This window comes from Magallana gigas, chromosome 4 (assembly GCF_963853765.1).
Source record: "Magallana gigas chromosome 4, xbMagGiga1.1, whole genome shotgun sequence".
In the NCBI taxonomy this organism is placed as follows: Eukaryota; Metazoa; Mollusca; class Bivalvia; order Ostreida; family Ostreidae; genus Magallana; species Magallana gigas.
The window spans coordinates 56,608,276-56,626,480 of record NC_088856.1 but is presented as its reverse complement, the minus strand read 5'-3'; the positions used below and the strand labels follow the sequence as shown (position 1 = coordinate 56,626,480).

At 38.5% G+C, this 18,205-nt stretch overlaps 1 protein-coding gene across 17 annotated transcripts in view; it reads right to left on the bottom strand.

Annotated features, from left to right (window-relative positions):
* Nucleotides 1-18,205, bottom strand: part of LOC105339370 (IQ motif and SEC7 domain-containing protein 1) — a 58,809-nt gene that overhangs the window by 7,881 nt on the left and 32,723 nt on the right. For 15 of the 17 annotated variants that reach the window (XM_066083183.1, XM_066083190.1, XM_066083182.1 and 12 more), the window contains 5 exons: nucleotides 9,300-10,805; nucleotides 3,594-3,755; nucleotides 936-1,017; nucleotides 611-643; nucleotides 99-273 (listed from right to left, as the gene is read on the bottom strand). In XM_066083183.1, coding sequence (XP_065939255.1) covers nucleotides 99-273; nucleotides 611-643; nucleotides 936-1,017; nucleotides 3,594-3,755; nucleotides 9,300-10,805 — 1,958 coding nt within the window. Of the gene's footprint in view, nucleotides 1-98; nucleotides 274-610; nucleotides 644-935; nucleotides 1,018-3,593; nucleotides 3,756-9,299; nucleotides 10,806-13,967; nucleotides 13,991-15,381; nucleotides 15,527-18,205 lie in introns of those variants that run through there. The other 2 variants (XM_066083185.1, XM_066083198.1) reach the window with 2 other exon arrangements.

The window sequence follows — 18,205 nt, the reverse complement described above, 5'->3', positions numbered from 1 at the left end:
ATTTTAATTATTTTACATTTTTCCTTTGAAATTCATAAAAATACGTACTGTTCACCTGTCAGTTTTGGAATGGAGATTTTATGATTTAATAAAATTACCTCGTAAGTTTCTTATGAAATCTTCTACTTTCATTTTCCTTTCGGCCTTGATGCTGGAATTATGGGAGTCTGTATTTAACATGATGATGGCGAATGCCATAAGGAAAATTGTGTCCAGCGTTCGGAAATTCTTTATTTGGTCCGGATTACATGTACAGTAACGATTTGCAAATGCCTGTAAAAATTCAATATAATACAGAGTTCACCGTTTCATACTCATGCATATAGCCTACTCACCATAAACCAAATAAAACACCGTCAACATATCTATACATGTATCAAATTAATGTCAGGATGAATTTGAAATGAAAAACTGATTCTTAAAGCTAAATTTGCTGTTATTTTTGCAAATGAAATAAAATATATTTCCATCACACATGGATTAACAACTAAGTGTACAAGTGATTTCAGGTTTAAGGAATTTTATATGGCTTTATCTGACTTATCCAATTTTTGCCCCCTGTTCCTATTTCTGAACACCTAACAGAAGGGGATATCACCAGTCAATTTACCTCCATTAACCGCTCGATCTTCTGGGCTTCACCCTGTAACATGAGGAAAAGGAGATTAATCATCATGCAGATAAAAAAAACCAGATAAAACTAAACAAAAAGAAAAAGACAACATACAGGGGGAAAGAACATCCATCTTGTTTCGACATTATTCTGTGAGGTTTCTCGAGTTTATCTTATAGACAGATGGTGCTCTATAAAGGTTTCATGATGATTTGGATTTGTTTCTCCCCCCCCCCCCCCCTTTTTTTGGAATGGGGGGGGGGGGGGGGATATGTACTAACGTTTCCCTGTTTGTATCTATAAATAGCAGTAAGGGACTTACGGGCATTCTGAAGTGAGACTGGAATTTCCTGAGGGCCATGTCCACCTGTAATCCTGATAGGTCGATTTCTTGAGCAAAGTATCTATAAAAAAATCAAAACATGATCAATATGTAGAAAAACTCTGTAAAAACTTTTCATCGCAGATTCTTTTGAAATATAACAGTGTCTACTGTTCAAAAAAGACACCTCATTGGTCATAAAGAGTTTACTGACAAAAATCAACACTGCTTGCCAGGGTCCTCTCTCATGGGTGGTCACTGATTGGTTGGGGGAGGGGGGTAGGGGAGGGTATTAATTACCACCCACCAGAGCCATCACTCAAAACAAATTTGCCACTGTAATTATCTGGTCAACGATTATTGATCACATACATGCATCGACTGTACAGGTACTTCATCCTACCATGGAATTTAATATATACTATGGAATCATCATTGTTCATGGGAGACAAATATTCATGGCTTTCGTACCAACACTTGCCCACAAATTTATTATTACATCCCAACAATCCTATATACAAGCATTTGTTTAATACTTATTAAATTTATCCCATGCAGCTACACATCCAACGAACCACGAAAATTTTGGATAAGCACAAACATTGACCCCAACAAATGAAAATGATTCCACAGTATACAGAATAATCAAACCCAACGGTCGATACAAATCCAATGGTATCTATTAGTTTATAGAAGCACATTTCTATACATATTTTATTATAAATTAATTTTGTTTTAGGGATATCATATTAACATGTCACTGGGTTTAAAAAAAAAAGAAGTAAATGATATCACCACAATTATAACCAAAATGTCAAAAGGGGGGCTCAAAAGACTTTTATTGAAATTTTCAAATTTCAAAGATAAAAGAGGTAGAAACAAAAAAAAAACTGGGCAGGAAATGAATGTACATGTACCTCTTCAGGGCTATAAAATACACAATTTTCAATAAATCTGATCATCGCAGCTGTGTTTTCAGAGATAAATTCGGCGATAGAAGAAGGCCATAGTTGGAGACTTTCCATTAGATTTCACTGATGATATAAAATTGATATATCTATCTGATGCACAAAACATATTAACTCTGTATCCCTAAGCCTTGAAGTAAGTAACAGGGATATGTAAGAGGAGGCTAGGTTCCTCAGGACTGGGGGTAATAACGTTCAGAATCTCCAGGGGGCGCCACTAGAAGTTCAGTGTATTTTCTTGTAATTCTGGATTGCTTCCAAGGAATACAATATGGAAAAAATAACCAATATTTTAAGCAAGACAAAAAATGTTAATCACTCCTAACATTTTAAGCCCATTTTTTGTGCATCACTATAATGTATATACAGTAAAACACGCTTGAATTGACGCTTACAGCGAAATGAATTTCAGTCCTCAAGTCTCTATTTTATGTTGTAAACTTGACGGATATAACGAATTACGCTTATAACGAAGTTAACTTATCCGTCCCTGGGACTTCGTTTTAAGCGTGTTTTACTGTATACTGTGTGGTACCATGATCACAGTCTTTACCAAATTTTTTTTTCAACACCTGCCCTTCGGGCAGGTGTATCAATGAATTGTACCAGCCCAAACAAAAATTTACATGCCCAAGAAAAAACTCACAGAAAAGTTTTATTAAAGTCAATTTATTCTTAAAGTTGATATCTGCATTTATGTATTTATATTCTCTCTAGTTCTCTTTCAACTTCAAGCTCTGTTAGTTCGTTATCACTATTACTATCAGAATCTGATTCTGTGTCACGCTCAGCATATGCGTCGGAACCGGGGGGCTGGGGGGGGGGGGGTTGCTAAGTTATGATTTTGGGAATTCGGTTTTTTTTCTCTCAATATTTCTGAGGATCAGTCTAGCCTCCCCCCCCCCCCCACTTGCTTTGCTTCCGACGCCAGTGCTCAGTGACAGTCTCTCCTTCTATTTCAACCAGTAACAACAGAAAGATGTAAGTCAGATATTTCAGCCCAGAAATCATGGCGAGATGTTGCCATTGACGTTAAAAAGACGCTTTCATATCTACGAACACAGTCGAGTATTGCAAACGTTTGTATGATTCGAATTCAGTTAAGTTGTACGAAGATTTATTCATATTAGTTAATTCATTGAACGAATCGATGTTATAAAATATGGCGACGAAATAAAGTATCTATTGGAGATTGAAAGTTTACATGCCCATCGGGCTTGCGAGTGTGTAAGTTTCACATGCCCTCTTTCATTTTTACCAGGCCCCGGGCATCGGACTCCCGGGATTTGTCGCAGACTGTGATCAAGGCCTAGGACTAATTTGTTAGGGTCAGAGTTTATTTACATTGACACAAACACTCTATAGAAGGTGTTCTAAAGCAATGGTAATGCCTACATTATACACACTATGTTATACGTTATACTGATAGTTTCTTGGTGTCATCAGAGAATGCTCTGTCTCATGAAAATGACACCAGGCAGAATGACAATGAAATGACCCATGGACAGACACAACCTCCACACACCATGATAAACAAAAGTTAGTATTGTCTCAATTCGTGGATAGCCCAGAACATAATATTCAACCTCATATGTCCGTCTGTTTGTCCATCTGTCATTGGTTTATTCGTCCATCAGTCTGTGTGTTGGTTATTTGGGACACACCATGTCCTGCCTGACTATTTACTTACTCTAGGACCTGCTGGTTGAACGGGTTCTGCAGATTGCCCAGGTATTCCCCGATCATCTGCTTACTGAGGCCTTTCCTGGTGATCAGGAAGTGGGCCACCTCCAGAGGTGTTTCCCCAATAAATCCATGGTCACACAGGAAAATGATGCCCTTCTCTGGTTTTCTGTAAAAAAAAATTTGTGATTGATATACCGTATAACGAAGAATTTTATCGTATCATAATTATTTTCTATACATGATTAATGCAAACATCAGTCAAATAGACATTTAATATGTGATACACAAATAATTATAGAGGTGCTGCCCGGGACTTCACTCTATAACATATCTCTGTCATATAGGTCCCACAGAGGGGAGAGGTGGGGAATTCCCTGGATTGCAAGTTAAAGTGTAATCCACAACCCAAGGCACCCTATCCCCTCCCCCCTAAAAAAAATTAAAATTAAAAAAAAGAACAGAATACAAAGCCTGTCTAATTTGTTAAAGAAGCTCACTTCCTTTAGCCCTGCCCTTACAATATGCTCCGTTTCAGAGGTCTTCTAGAAATTATACAACTCAAGGGTAAAACAGTCCTGCCCTTACAATATGGTCAGTATAATGTCAGTTTAAGTGGGTAAATCCTCTAGGAATCATACAATCCCTGGGTAAATCCTCTAGGAATCATACAACCCCTAGGTAAATCCTCTAGGAATCATACAACCCCTAAGTAAATCCTCTAGGAATCATACAACCCCTTGGTATATCCTCTAGGAATCATACAACCCCTAGGTAAATCCTCTAGGAATCATACAATCCCTGGGTAAATCCTCTAGGAATCATACAACCCCTGGGTATATCCTCTATGAATCATACAACCCCTAGGTAAATCCTCTAGGTATCATACAACTCCTAGGTAAATCCTCTAGGTATCATACAACCCCTGGGTAAATCCTCTAGGAATCATACAACCCCTAGGTAAATCCTCTAGGAATCATACAACCCCTGGGTAAATCCTCTAGGAATCATACAACCCCTGGGTAAATCCTCTAGTAATCATATATCCCTGGGTAAATCCTCTAGGAATCATACAACCCCTGGGTAAATCCTCTAGGTATCATACAACCCTAAGTAAATCCTCTAGGAATCATACAACCCCTGGGTATATCCTCTAGGAATCATACAACCCCTGGGTATATCCTCTAGGAATCATACAACCCTTAGGTAAATCCTCTAGGAATCTTACAACCCCTGGGTTAATCGTCTAGGAATCATACAATCCCTGGGTAAATCCTCTAAGAATCATACAATCCCTGAGTAAATCCTCTAGGAATCATACAACCCCTAGGTAAACCCTCTAGGAATCATACAATCCCTGGGTAAATCCTCTATGAATCATACAACCCCTAGGTAAATCCTCTAGGTATCATACAACCCCTAGGTAAATCCTCTAGGAATCATACAACCCTGAGTAAATCCTCTAGGAATCATACAACCCCTGGGTAAATCGTCTAGGTATCATACAACCCTAAGTAAATCCTCTAGGAATCATACAACCCATGGGTATATCCTCTAGGAATCATACAACCCCTAGGTAAATCCTCTAGGTATCATACAACCCTAAGTAAATCCTCTAGGAATCATACAACCCCTGGGTATATCCTCTAGGTATCATACAACCCCTAGGTAAATCCTCTAGGAATCATACAACCCTGAGTAAATCCTCTAGGAATCATACAACCCCTGGGTAAATCCTCTAGGAATCATACAACCCCTGGGTATATCCTCTAGGAATCATACAACCCCTGGGTATATCCTCTAGGAATCATACAACCCCTGGGTATATCCTCTAGGAATCATACAACCCCTAGGTAAACCCTCTAGGTATCATACAACCCCTGGGTAAATCCTCTAGGAATCATACAACCACTGGGTAAATCCTATCATAATCATACAACCCCTGGGTAAATCCTCGAGGTATCATACAACCCCTGGGTAAATCCTTTAGGAATCATACAACCCCTAGGTAAATCCTCTAGTAATCATACAACCCCTAGGTAAATCCTCTAGGAATCATACAACCCCTGGGTAAATCCTCTAGGAACCATTCAACTCCTGGGTAAATCCTCTAGGAATCATACAATCCTTGGATAAATCCTCTCAAGGAAGGAATTATAATATACAACCCCTTGGTAAATCCTCTAGGAATCATACAACCCCTGGGTATATCCTCTAGGAATCATACAACCCCTGGGTATATCCTCTAGGAATCATACAACCCTTAGGTAAATCCTCTAGGAATCATACAACCCCTGGGTAAATCGTCTAGGAATCATACAATCCCTTGGTAAATCCTCTAGGAATCATACAATCCCTGGGTAAATCCTATCATAATCATACAACCCCTGGGTAAATCCTCTAGGAATCATACAACCCTTAGGTAAATCCTCAAGGAATCATACAATCCCTGGGTAAATCGTCTAGGAATCATACAATCCCTTGGTAAATCCTCTAGGAATCATACAATCCCTGGGTAAATCCTATCATAATCATACAACCCCTGGGTAAATCCTCTAGGAATCATACAACCCTTAGGTAAATCCTCAAGGAATCATACAACCCCTAGGTAAATCCTCTAGGAATCATACAATCCCTGGGTAAATCCTCAAGGAATCATACAATCCCTGGGTAAATCCTCTAGGTATCATACAACCCCTAGGTAAACCCTCTAGGTATCATACAACCCCTGGGTAAATCCTCTAGGAATCATACAACCCCTAGGTAAATCCTCTAGGAATCATACAACCCCTGGGTAAATCCTCTAGGAATCATACAACCCCTAGGTAAATCCTCTAGGAATCATACAATCCCTGGGTAAATCCTATCATAATCATACAACCCCTAGGTAAATCCTCTAGGAATCATACAACCCCTGGGTAAATCCTCTAGGAATCATACAACCCCTAGGTAAATCCTCTAGTAATCATACAACCCCTGGGTAAATCCTTTAGGAATCATACAACCCCTAGGTAAATCCTCTAGTAATCATACAACCCCTAGGTAAATCCTCTAGGAATCATACAACCCCTGGGTAAATCCTCTAGGAACCATTCAACTCCTGGGTAAATCCTCTAGGAATCATACAATCCTTGGATAAATCCTCTCAAGGAAGGAATTATAATATACAACCCCTATATAAATCCTCTAGGAATCATACAACTCCTAGGTAAAACAGAATGGTGTTTTCCTTCCATCAGTAACTGGAGTGTAACCTCTGTATTGCATAAACATAAAAAGTTTATGAATTAGATGCCATATGCCTATTACATGTATAATGGTACAAGGAATGCCAGACCAGACCCCCATTCTGGTGAAGCAGATAGATGGGGAGATGGTAATTACAGCACCCCATTAATGAGCAGACCCCATTCAATATGTTAGGCTGCTATTGAGTAACTTTGTAACAGAGCAAACTCTGGTTACCATGGTTATTCAATGTCTATACACATTAATTTGTTATATTTACATTTTCAACTGTCCTTGACTGTGATAACATTACGAATCAATTTTGAACCCTAAAACCCAATAACTTCAAAAAACATGAGTGACACCAAACGGGGGTGCCTTACAGCATAACAAAAAATGACATTGGCTGGGCCGCTTAGTAATACCAAGCAAATGCTGCATGAAAAAAATAGTGGTTTTAAAATAATGTTGTTTTAAAGTGTACAAATTGGAAATAATGTAAATATAAGTAATAAGGGTTCATTCTTTGAATATTATTAGGTGATAATTTCGGTCGGAGCATGGTCAAATCTACCATAAATCCCTTTAGGCTTTATTGGATTTGACCATGCCCCAACCGAAATTATCACCTAATAATATTTAAAGAATGATTCCTTATTCCTTAAAAAAAAAAGTCCTTGACACCCACCCTTACTTTTTCATGACAGCATGTTGCAAAAAAATAAATAATATACTAAACAGAAGCATACCAGCATATAGAATCATCTTATATACTAAATAGAAGCATACCGGAGCTAGTATATAGAATTTTTTAGTCAAAATAGAAGTGTAAATTAATTATCAAGAATATAAACAGCATTTACATTTCCTGTATCACATGGCCATAAATGGAGAGAGATAATTCCGGGAAACAGCTGTTTTTGAACAGAAATGTATCAAAACAGATTAAAGATAATATCACCATAACAGAATGTGTAGAACTACTGTAACAGGTTCCCTGGCTGTTTGACTACCAATCGATAGGACTCCCCCCCCCCCCCCCACAACATTAACACACACAGAGTGCCGCTGTTTGTACCAACTATTGATTGACTTTGGACCAAGACAAATACCAGCGTGAACCACTGTGCGATCAATTCCCCACTCAAAGGAATGACTGTTTGTGGCTGCCATCAAATGTTTGATTTTTTGAAGCGAGTACAAAAATTCCAATCATTATACACAATGCATTTTTGGTTCATTATACAATTTTGAAAGATTTTTAGTCCACTGGCAGCTATTTGACACATTGCAAAAACAAGCATAGATTTAACATCTGTTCAACAATTCAGAAAGCCTAATAAGGAAATGGGAAATATATTAAATTAATATCCTCATTGACAGGGCTAGAATTCCTTAATGAAATATTAGTGTGAAATGCACCAGTTATCTTAAGTCTGATGGTTGAAAGATTTGGCAGAATATATCTTAGTTACTGGGAGTGCTTTGATTATTTCACTGGGTATAACTTCAGAGGGGAGAATTGCTTTTTTAACATTAAAGACCTTTTATAGATGTCAACCACCTGCCTTAAATGTATACATCATTCCTAGTATGACTTAATTTGTTTTCAATCCCACATAGTACAGGCATTTAAATTGCACAGATTTCCATTCTTTGTTACCACATACAAACTGCTTTCTAATTTGATTTTCTATAACAATTTGTCAAACATATCATAGTTATGGCTAAGATGCAGGCTTACTCGTGTGGAACGTGTGGAACATGTGCAAGAAATATGATGTACATGTACAGTTAAACTTCGATATCTCGAACACCGATATCTCGAATACTATGGATATGTCAATGTGATTTGTAAGTCCCAACCACTTTTTTCTTAAGTATTGTACCCTTGGTATCTTGAAAACTCGGATATCTCGGAAGTTTTTAAACAGTCCTATCTCGTTCGAAATAACGAAGTTTGACTGTATATATGCATGTTCACCTGACGAGGTTACATGCCTGAGAATTACATTTGTGTATGAGCAGATGTAGAAAATCTACAGTTTTATTGATTAAAATAATTCAAAATTGGGGGAATGTGCTATAGACATCAATATTTTATAACATTATCTAATGCATGATCCTGAACAAATTTAAATGACATAAAATTATAAGAATTTCAGGTCTACATGTAAGATGGATTTCCATGGAGCTTTTAAGTACACACTTCCAAACTTAATATTTCATATTCTGTATATTGTAGTTCACTTGTCAGTAATTTAATCCATTGCATTAAGAAGAATCTTTGATCATGCAAATGCCCAATTCCACATGATTCAATTTTTATCATATCAATTCTAAATTTTGTGCTAACTTCCCCCACCTCCTCTGAATTTTGTGCTTACCCCCCCCCCCCCCCCCATATCAATGCAACATCTTGTACTAAGTTATAAAACTTATTATTTACATGTTTTCCCAAAATAATTCTGTGGTTAATACTTACTTATTAAACAAGTTAAGTCCAATTCTATAAGTCCGTTTGCGAGACTTGTCTGACTTGTGTATTCCACTATGCCCCCCATGTTCGGGAGTTCCACTTAATCGGAGTTTCCGCTGATTCACTAAACTTGCTTCACTTCCTATACTAAGCGTCTCTGAATTCGGAGAACTTGCACATTGTGCGTCTAACATTGAGTCTGCTTCACTGATTTCTGATATATTGCTCATACGTTTCGGTTCCTGTAGCTTGTTTCCGACCGGCGGAGTTGGATTTCCGTTTGTGTTGGCACCTTTCCGTTTCCAAATGGGTGAGGCTTCCGGAGCCCTAACAGGAACCTGTGGGGGTTTTTTACCCGATGAAGATCCCGATGCATCGTTTTTACGCATTTTAATTTCTTGTTGCATGTAATATTTGTGAGTCTGATCAGCCATTTGCTTTTGTTCCGGCGTGCGGACAGTCTCTAGCGGCTGAACCGCATCAATCCGAATCTGTAGATCACCTTGACTACCATAGGAGCCAGAGTCAGAAAAATTGGATTTATACGAATCGTAGGACTCACTTCTGTTCTCTAACGTGTCCGTACTTGCATTGGAATAAAGAGAGGAAGCAGACATTTTTTTGTGATTATATCCGCCCAGGTACATGGACCCCTCCGGTGGACCCTGTTCACTGTGGAAACTCTCGGCTAACACAATTCCTGTGTTGTTCTCCAGAACGATTTCAAAGTCCAGGCTGTGCGGATCGACAGTACTTTCCGTGTTCGGGGGCTGGGGAGAGTCACTAGCACTACTCTCGTTCATTTCTGGACAAGAGTTTCGGTTATTGTTTGTTTCACTTGAGACAGATTTGGCATCTTTTGTAGATTCAGGCAAGTCAACTTCTCGATGTCGCTCGAGTTTTCTCTTGTCAAAGTTCCTTTTATTAGCTAACTGAGAATCAAACCGAGCATTTTGGTCCAAGGACATTTGTTGTCGTAACCGATTTTCACCAAAGCGAAGTCGATCACTTTCTCCGCGTTTTCCGAGAATGTCAGAGTGTCTTTGTAGGTCGCCATTCCCTTGTAACACGGAGGGTCCTCCTATAAAATATGTGTCCGCACTCACTGTATTGCTTCTTCCTAACTCTGACAAACGTTTTGATAACCTGCGCTCGCCCACCGCAATCCGAAGCTTCTCAAAGTTTTTGTTCATTGAGTACTGGCGGAATGCCCTTTGGATGATTTTCGCAGCCCGTCGAGATCGTATAGATCCACCATACTTTCTTTCTAACATCTCGACCTGTTTGTCTTGCAGGTCCTGTGAGAGTTCGTAGGCCACCGACTGCGACCGAGAGCGTTTTATTTCATCTTCATTTCGTCGAAAAGACCGTTGCCGCTGACAGCGGTTGCCATGGACACTGGTCTGGGATAAAAGTCTGCTGCTTCGTGGCGACTCGAGTGGTGAACCTCCAACAGAACGCGATCTGTTCTTGTTCCGTAGGAATTCCTCCCCACTATTTGAGTTAGTGACACTGAAACAGAAAAAATGCTGTTAAATCTCACTGCACACAGTAACATACAACCAAGAGCTGGGAGCTGTATAATCTACAGCGACTATTCTTACACAACCTCAGCAGTCAGCACTGACGGTAGTTCTTAAGATGCTAGGATAAATATTCAAAAATATTAAGTTCTGTCTAACAAACACACACATTACCAACCGATTAATAGCACTAATCCTGTTTTAGACTTGCTTTCTTGTCAAAACAAATCACTTTTAAACATTAAACGCCTGTTTTCTCTCAGCTGAACATGAAACAGCAATTAGAAGACACAGCCGAAAAAGCTACCTGAGACTGCAGCATAAAATAAACTCCTGATGAAAGGAAGAACAAAGGGAGCCTGGTTTTATTGGCCTTTGTTACCGCAATAACCTATAACTGTACTGTTAAAGAACATGGCGTGGTAAACAGAGTGGAGGGCTGTGATAGCCAATAATCAATATCTGATGAAACCCGGATCTCTCTCTCTCTCTCTCTCTCTCTCTCTCTCTCTCTCTCTCTCTCTCTCTCTCTCTCTCTCTCATACATTTCTTTAGATATTGTTAGTGATCACTATTTCTTATTTTTCTCTTCATTCTGCTGTTCTCTGTTTTTCTACTCATTCAATTCTCTTTCTCCTCTTTCTGTCTCTCCATTTAGAACTTTCTAGCATATGGCTGAATCAGACAGGTCTTCAGAGGGAAGCTTTGGAATCAATACCATTATCTCCAGGAATGACAGCCTCAAGGCAAAATTGACAGACCAATTGAATGCTAGCACAATTCTTAACAACTGCACATGCAATGCATTAATTATTTGAGTACATTAGACATAATGTGGACTTAGTCTGGGACTGGGTGGACACAGTGTAATAGGGTGAGGTGATTCTTGGTCGCAGTGGCTGGGTATCTAGTCAACTATCATGACACTACTTAGTATGGGAGTCGGTGTAAAGGGTTACCCCATAGATATATGGCTTTTATGCGCAAAAAGACAGATTTGTTGATTAACAGGATATCATAAGCAGTAAAGCAAAATCAGTGGATCCCTATTTTTAATGATCAGAGACATGACAATAGGAGTCAGTTGCTCTAAAGTCCTCCCCAGGTCACACTGAATGAAAAATAAAAAAGTAATATTAAGTTTTACACAGAGGGAAAGATGATGAACTAAAGTAAACAGGGTTGAGAATCAGTTTGCCAACTCAGAGACTCGATCCTGACTTCTCTTGAAACAATAAAGATTACAACATACAAGACTTAATGAGCACCATGACAACAACTTTATTTTTAAATTACTGTACAGTAAGTAGGCTATTCTGATATTTGGATGGCGGAGAACTTGTCGAGGGCTTTAAGATTTCATCATCTTAATTCCCTCATACAAGCAGGAAAATTCACAGGCAGGAAAAGTGGTTTGATATGTTCAGATAAAGACTGCAGCCTCCTCTCAAGAACCCCCCCTCAATGTGTGACGTAGTTCAATGAAATACCTGACACCACACTCATTTCCAGGACCCCTGACATGACCTAGCTGACAAGTGTCCACAATTATAACTCCAGTCTCTGTGGTAACTGTGACAGTATTATCAGAATCTGCCATCTCAAAACATTGACAACATTTTACGGGCGACCATCTCACAACATTGACAACAACAGGCGACCATCTCACAACATTAACAATAACAGGCGACCATCTCACAACATTGTCAACAATGGTCGACCATCTCACAACATTGACAACAATGGTCGACCATCTCACAACATTGACAACAACAGGTGACCATCTCAAAACATTGACAACAACAGGCAACCATCTCACAACATTGACAACAATGGTCGACCATCTCACAACATTGACAACAACGGGCGACCATCTCACAACATTGACAACAATGGTCGACCATCTCACAACATTGACAACAACGGGTGACCATCTCAAAACATTGACAACAACAGGCGACCATCTCACAACATTGACAACAACAGGCGACCGTCTCACAACATTGACAACAACGGGCAACCATCTCACAACATTGACAACAACAGGCGACCATCTCACACCATTGACAACAACAGGCGACCATCTCACAACATTGACAACAACAGGCAACTATCTCAAAACATTGACAACAATGGGCGACCATCTCACAACATTGACAACAACGGGCGACCATCTCACAACATTGACAACAACAGGCGACTATCTCAAAACATTGACAACAATGGGCGACCATCTCACAACATTGTCAACAATGGGCGACCATCTCACAACATTGACAACAACGGGCGACCATCTCACAACATTGACAACAACAGGCGACCATCTCACAACATTGACAACAATGGGCGACCATCTCACAACATTGTCAACAATGGTCGACCATCTCACAACATTGACAACAACAGGTGACCATCTCACAACATTGACAACAACAGGCGACTATCTCAAAACATTGACAACAACAGGCGACCATCTCACAACATTGACAACAGGCGACCATCTCACAACATTGTCAACAATGGGCGACCATCTCACAACATTGACAATAACAGGTGACGATCACATAAACAAAGATGTAACACTAGAAAACAATGAAATACGTATAGGATGTTTGAATTCTTAAGAGCCTCTTATAATATATATAACCACTGGAGCTTGAAACATAAAATGTAACACTGGTTCAATATTTCTATGGTCCCTCTGTCAATGCAACCAAGTCTTGTTGACATTTCTGCCTCCACATGGTGGTTAGTTTTGTGATTGTAATGTTTTCAAAATGGATATCTTTATTTTTGTGATAAAAAAAAAATTAGCAATTTTTACTAAGGCATAATTTCTAAAATGATGACTTAATTAATAAAGAAAAATAATATTTGACACAATTTTTTGAAATTCTTTCCTAAAATTTCTAATGTTATGCTGCAAAATGAAGCATCAAAAAAGAGCTAAGAGATGAATCTACCACATAGAGGAATCAAGTGGGGACCCCATTAAATACTAGGAATCCTTGTTCACAAGGTCTACACTTGGACAACAACGACAACGATCCAATTGGCCCATTGGTAATCATCATCACAGTCGAGTTAACAAAAGCTATTACAGGAAACTGACAAAATTTTGATTCTTTGTACATATAACATTACACTGTACCTAACTGTTTACTAAAGTTTTAGGTTCCATTCACAATCACTTCTGAATTTCCTTCCATGCGAGCTTAAGGCTGATATCCTATACTTCCAAAACAAATCGATAGATCAACACATTGAACGACAAGACAAACCCGTACTATTGATTTTCTCTCACACACGTGTTCATAGCCCACTGCTGTTGATATTAAGTGGTGTTTTAACAAGCAATTGTTACAACCGACTGAATTAAAAGTAACTGAATATACATGTCTATTAAACGAATAGATCATAATCAACAGTGTTTTGAGGACTTTGACCTTTGGCCCTGGTCACTGACAATTTAACTCTGGCCCCCGAGCCCCTCCCTTTCACAGGTGTCCCCAGAATACTGATACCATAAGGAGGCTTACCTGGACAATAATCAGTCCAGTGAGGATCTGGTACTATGAATCAGTCCATTATTGAGTATAAAACACCTGACTGAATGGATCAAGCTTCCTCAGTTTCCTCTCCCCCCAAAAAAACAAGAAATGTCACAGTGGTTTAATTGTATGATATATCTCTCACTTATCTTCTTGATATAGAGAGTAAGGGGGAGGCAGCCTTTTTATAATGAGTTTTGTGGGGTACTACTATGATTTGGGCTGGCAGTCACTGCAGAGTTGTAATCAGACTATCATGAAATCTGCAATCGCCACCTGCAATATCGAATCTTAGTAAACCAGATTATCGAGGAAAAGTCTAGGATAATACCAGTAAGAGGATTAATTTTCTGGCAAGTAATGTTAAAATTAATAGAGGATTATATTTTGTTAAAAAGTTAAAAAGCTTAAATTTCTATCTGATTACTGGGGGATTAGGATAAATAGGTCAGGACTCGCTTTAGTGAATGCATGTGTCATTAACATCCTTGAGTAATGCATTGTTCAGTACAGTAAAACTCGTTAATACGAACATGGATAATGGGAAATATCGGATATAGCAGTTTTTTGGAGTCCCCGGCATACTATGACATTTGAAGGTGGAATTATGGGACAACCTGTGTTATCACTATGGATGGAAGTACATGAACATCATGATCATAATGAAAATGTATCAACATTTAGAAGTTAATATCAAAAATTTAAAACTGTTTGATGTTAAAAAAGCATTTTGCCATCCGTTCATGACTTATCTTAACATAAATTTATAACTGTGAGTTTTAGTTATCTATGGACAGACCTCATAGATGACTTAACTTAACATAGATTTATAACTGTGAGTTTTAGTTATCTATGGACAGACCTCATAGATGACTTAACTTAACATAGATTTATAACTGTGAGTTTAGTTATCTATGGACAGACCTCATAGATGGAAAGTTCTGAAACTATTCAATCATTTAGTACACAATAAATCTCTTTAAGCAGCTACATGTACATCATCCCAGATCTTACCAGTGAGAAAACAAATCCAGAAATCCTATCATTCTCTGATGTCCAGGCACTCCCATCAAATTATCAACCATTCAAAACATCATCTTTTCTTCCGACAAAAAACAAAAAAAAACAACCACTCTGAGAGCACAGCCTGTTGATTCTGATAAAAACTTTTTTTAAAAATGAAATCCTCCGAGGCTCTCTCATCTCTCAGAAGATTCCTCGATCAGCAGGGGGGGGTCTGTATCAAGCCCAAGCAACACCTGGCCGACAGAGCCCAGTTAATCTTCTGCAGCAAATTCCTGGCACCAGGTGAAGGGAACCAAACCTGCCAGGTTAGAGGGGGAACTTCACCTCCCCCCCCCCTTCCATCTGTGGACTATCATACTGGAGTTGTGGGCATTAAATGGTCATTAGCAACGGTGATAGGTCCGAGTAATTATGTGACAAATTGACCATAACATGGTGATAAATTGTGGAAACAAAATAAACACACTGACAACCAGAAGGGAAGTTACTGAATCAATAGGGGGGAGGGGGTAATTAACATTATTGGGATGAGGGTGGCATTAATTAACATTGTACAGATTATGACCCTCTGAAGGCAGTTAGGGAATTATGATATGTTTATTTATAACAAAGTTCTGGATGATAAAGATTAAAACAAGATGCTCTCTCTCTCTCTCTCTCTCTCTCTCTCTCTCTCTCTCTCTCTCTCTCTCTCTCTCTCTCTCTCTCTCTCTCTCTCTCTCTCCTTATCTGTTTCTAGTTATTTTATTCCCAGCCAAATCCTACTACACACAATTATAGATAAAGAATTGAAAAGTGTAAAAGTTCAAATCCTGGTTGTCATGGATCAGTCCGTGTTAATTACATATATATCCACACATCTCACGCGTTACACAAACATTACAATTTCATATATCCATGTAACATTAGCATGGTACTAATAACACTTAGCCTGGTACTATAACTCACTATCTCCCGTGACTGGGACATGTACTTCCCTAATAGATTATGCAACACACACACTCTCACTAATAGTCTAATTCTAACTCCTCGTCTACATGTGCAGTCATGAGATTTCATAAAATTATCTCTTTATCAAATTAGCAGCAAGTGCCTGAATCCTGAATGTTTGTTTGCAAGGTATTCTGTGAAATTTATACCTTACACTGCTTACAGGTACCAAATACTAACTGAATTATAATCTTACAAGTACCCAATACTCTTACTGACAGCTAGTACAATACAGTGTAGGTAAATACTGGGATTGACAACACTTTAATTACACCTGGATTACACACCTGTCGACAGACGGATTATTAAATCATCATGTCTGCTGACCTCTAGGGGGTCAAATCTGTGCCCAGATCTACCGGTCAATCGGTGCACTAATATTTTGTTTTGTTCTCCTGTCGGATCCTTTTAAACAGGCAATGACGTTCAGAAACTAGTACAATGTATAAACGGAGTTTCCAGTGATTTGTTTGTTTGGAGTGGAGTTGACAATTATCTGAGTGCATTACAAAACAAGCAATAAGATTTTTTGTTGTTTAACGTTTACGCCGTGTTCCCCCGAGTGTAATAAACATGAACAATATAACCAACAACTCGGCTTTCAGTCCAACAGTTAATGCATATACCTATATATACCATGGGGTTTTTTATGGCACAAAGTCTGTTAGGCTCTTTTGTTTTTTTATTTGTATCATGTAAATTTGGTAGTAGATGAGTCAGTCTTATAAGTGTCTGTACTATGTCTGTATTATGTCAATACTATGTACATGATGCCTATTTTATTCAACACTATAACGTTCCATTATTAATAAAACATGAAAATACCACCAACATTGATTAAAACAGTCCACAGACTTAACATCAAAGAACGCAGCATCGGGGGACCCCGGTTAATCAATACCAGTGGTGCTCCAGTAACAGACAGGCGATGAATAGCTGTCCATTGTACACTATTTATGCAGTGAAGGATATAGGGTTAATATCCAAACCGTATTAGAACGAACACACATCTTATACAGAGCCGCAGAATTTTATGATATTGGAAGGCCTCTGGGATTCCTAAAGGAATTGATCATTTTACAGCCATCCGTAATATCATAGAAGAGAATATATTACGTTTCGTCTGTACAAAAGTATTATAATAACAACCTTTTTTAAGTACTGTGTGCATGCAAAATCAGGACATATATATGATAGATAAAAAAATATCAAAATCCGTTCATGGCAAAATCTTGTGTGTCGGAGAAAAATGACCTTTTGATCTTGAAGAGGCAACACTGAGGCAGAGGAAATCCTGGAAAGAGCTTCTTTAAACAAAACAGGACTAGAGGAGAGAACCAGGGTCCCAGGAATAAAGGCACTCAATCTGACATTTTAACCACATGCCCGATGTCAACATCGTTTCAAGATCTTTGAACCCCAACTTCCTACCTAATATTAAGTCTGGGATAAAACTTAATTAAATTGGACCAAGTCAGATTCAATCTAAAACGGAATTAAAATTGTATGCCATTTAAATGCCTCTGCCTTCATATATACTTAATACTAAGTATTTGCATACACTAAAAGGACCGTATAGCATCACCTATATACTTCAATAGCATTAAAATTAGATACATTTACATCCTTGTTCAAAAATGTTTGAAAAAACATTCGAAATGCACCAAAATATTTTACATGTATTCATGCACTTTGGAACATTAATCCACACACTTATACACAGATGGGGTTCGGAAGAATATCAAACATTTTAGAATATCCACGAGGGCTCCGACAACATTAGTTCTACTGAATGAACCTTTGATGAATTAAAGCCTATCAT